Source organism: Empidonax traillii, unplaced genomic scaffold (genome assembly GCF_003031625.1).
Source record: "Empidonax traillii isolate 1590-97213 ecotype Southwest subspecies unplaced genomic scaffold, ASM303162v1 scaffold915:size242376, whole genome shotgun sequence".
NCBI classification, from domain to species: Eukaryota; Metazoa; Chordata; class Aves; order Passeriformes; family Tyrannidae; genus Empidonax; species Empidonax traillii.
This window is the reverse complement of record NW_020956108.1, coordinates 4,411-7,711: the sequence shown is the minus strand read 5'-3', so window position 1 is coordinate 7,711 and position 3,301 is coordinate 4,411. Positions and strand designations below refer to the sequence as shown.

At 39.9% G+C, this 3,301-nt stretch overlaps 1 protein-coding gene across 1 annotated transcript in view; it reads right to left on the bottom strand.

Moving 5' to 3' along the window:
- SLC6A5 (solute carrier family 6 member 5) overlaps nucleotides 1-3,301 on the bottom strand; it is a gene marked incomplete at its 5' end in the record, with an annotated part of 20,803 nt that overhangs the window by 15,166 nt on the left and 2,336 nt on the right. Inside the window, one exon of the mRNA XM_027902848.1 lies at nucleotides 1,597-1,721. Within this exon, the coding sequence (XP_027758649.1) occupies nucleotides 1,597-1,721 (125 nt within the window). The remainder of the gene's footprint in view (nucleotides 1-1,596; nucleotides 1,722-3,301) is intronic.

Here is a 3,301-nt window from a genome sequence, read left to right as displayed (position 1 = left end):
TTTTTTGATTAATATTTTAGGAGGAAAAAAAAGGAAAAAACTCTTCCTGTTTCCATTAACATTTTCATTCAAGGTTTTGAAAATTTGAAGGGAGATAATGTTTCACCATCATTTTGGCTTTTTTTCTCTTTCACTGAAAACAAACAAACAAACCAACAAACAAAACAAAACAAAAACAAACAAAAAAAACCCAACCAACTTGAGAACTTAAAATTTTACACCATCTCCAGGGAGATGCATGAACCAGCTGAACCAAGTGTTTCCTCCACCACTAGTTCTGTGTTTCCATCCCACCTCTGCCCATCTCTTTGGAGCTTCCACTGCAGCTCCACTCAGGCACAGCTTCTTTAATCCCTTACAAATAACTCTGGTGAGTGCAGTGTGGTTTATTTAGCTTTTGGTTTATTTAGCTTTTGGGCTTTGTTTTGTTTGTTCCAGAATGGAGGTAAAGTCTAAAATAAAAATACTAACGTGAACTAATCACTCCTAAAAACACCTGGCCTCACATGGAGTTTTTTAAACATAGTGGTCTAATCTGTCCAGAAAACTGGGGGGAAAAAATGAAACTTTTCTGTTGCCACTTAGTGACTGGCAGACCAAAAAGAAGAGATGAGGCACTGAACACTGAACTGACATTACATTTGCCAGCAAGCTCAGTATCCCCTATTACTTGCTGTCAAGAAATAGTTTATCAGCTGACCACACTCTGAAATTCTCCTCTCAGACTCTGTATCCCTCTATGCCATCCCTCTAAAATGATTGTCAGAATTTGGTAGGATTATAACTTCTCTGGCTCTCAGCCCAAAAGCTCTTCCCTTCCTCTTCTCCTGGGCAAGCAGTGACAGGATGAGAGAACACAGTCTCAGGCTGTGCCAGGGGAGGCTCAGGGCTGGACATCAGGAAGAATTTTTTGTTCCCTGAAGGGGTTGTTGTGAAACACTGGGAGGGGCTGCCCAGGGAGATGATGAGGTCACCATCCCTGGAAGTGTTCAAGGAACAACCGGCACTTGGAGCTGGGGTTTAGTTGGCATAGTGGTGTTCAGCTCTGCTAATTAGGACCTTTCAGATCCCTGCTTGTAACCATCTCACTTCACTAATGAAGATCTAATCAGTTCTTTACTTCCCCATGGAGGCATCTCCTTGCTTGCCACAGTTCAGAAGCTCAGTCCACCTTTCATGCCATATTTCTCCAACCTTCTACACCACAAAGGCCACCCCCCTCCCATCCAAAATTCCCACCAGGAGAAACAACTTTTACCTTGAAGAGGATTTGGCAAACAACAGCAGAGACAAATGAAAAGGCCAATAATCCCTCACACTGTCAGAAGGGACCATCCCACGCTACCCTCCATCAGTCATTTACACAAAGATTTGAAATGAGTCTCAGCTTCCCTCCTTCTCTTACCAAACAAGTGATAAACAGGTTTTGAGGAAGATTTTGACTTCCCAGTGTACAGAAATGCCTGCATGTGGTTTATTAATCCACACCAGTCTGAAGCCATAATTCCCTCCCTCAGTATCAATGCCATCATTAATAACAGAGCTGAAGGTGCCACTGGGGGCCTGCCCAAGTAACAAAATGCCAGTGTACCCTACCTTGGTCTGCCACAGCTTCAATATTCACTTTGAGTTCATTTGCCATGAAGCCAATAACTGAGAAGATGACAAAACCTGCAAATATACTTGTGGCACTGTTGGTACATGTGACTATCAGTGTGTCCCTGGAAAGAAAAGAAAAAAAAACGAGAAGCTGTGACACCTTGTTGGGATACATGCAAGGAGAAGGGTTTGTACACATTTCAGGAGTCTCCCATGAGCACACACATCTGTGGGAATGCTGGTGAAGGCACACGTTTGTACTTATCAGGTGCATTTGACGCTGACCAGAGAGCACAGAAGTCTTCACATCGGCTGTGCGAGTTCCCATCGCCCACGTGCCACGTAGGAACCAGAAGCTGTGCAGGAGGACAAGCATTTCTGCTCTTGGCCTCTCCAAAAAAAAGATGACATGATTCATAGCACATTTTTAGCTCTTTGCCTCATAAGCATATCTGCTCATTGTGTTTACATATGGACTAACTATCACCATCCAGGTAAGACGGGTTTTGTCCTGTATCTTCCTTGTATTTATACACAAAATTGCTTTCTGTACCTTGCAGAACTCACTCCAGTGCCTTCCCATCTTCAGAGCGTTCCTTGGTACCTTTTCCCACTGCTGATATTGTTAAGTGAATCTCAAGAAATCCATACCCAAATGTGTCACTGTGCTGGAAGTGTCAAGGCATGTGACTTGATAAGAAACTAGCCCTCATGAACCCCAGCCATAGTTATTACATTCCTGATAAGATTTTTTTTTTAACAGTATGTGTGACCAGAGGACTTCCCCATAAACTGCTGCAGCTTAGGCACAAGTAGGTCACTCCCTTTCAGCGTTTGGGATTCTTTTGTTGGCTAGAATTGCTTATTCCTGTTGTTATTTGCTTGTTAGGAATGGAATTAAATGCAACCTGAAAAGCTGTCAAGAGCCTCAGTAGCTGGCAAACTTCTAGAATTTCTAAGAGAGCATCTCTTAACAGAAATGACTTGGTTAATTCTTAGGATCTACAGAAAAAAAAAAATATTCTGTTTGGAATCATCACGTGTTAATCTTCTTCCAAAACCTAGATATAAGTTTGAAATACTTCAGGTGTTCACTACGAAGTCAATTTATATAAATATATTGCAATTATAGAATACTGAACTATGTTTAATATGTGACTGAAAAGTACAAATTTATCTGCAGTATTAGAATGTCATGAATATAAAAATTAAAAAAGAAAATAGTCATGCTTCATCTCAATATTCAAGTTGTGTTGTAAAATGAAAAATACTAGAAGGAGGCAAGCTTTTCTAATTATTTCTACTTCAGTCTCTCATGTTCCTCTCTAACATAGGCAGAGCATGTATTTGGTATTAGAGTTGTAAAATTTTTACACCTCATTACCAGGTAATCCCTTCAAAATTTTCATTAACACTTTGCAAACTCCCCAAAGCACTGCTAAATTAATACTGAAATTAAGCACGATGGTTCTCCCTTTTTTTTTTTTTTGTTTTGTTGCCCTGATATTCTGATTGTATTCATTCATCAACAACAAAAAAAAAAAGAACAAAGGCCAGAAATAGCATTGTCAAAAATAGGATTTCTGGGTGGGAGTTACTGAGTATGCAGCACTGTTACTTTATATCAGTATTTTGGGATAATTATGTTAAATTACTTTTGAGCACTAGTAAAAAGGTTTTTTAATTCCTTTTTAAAAAGAAA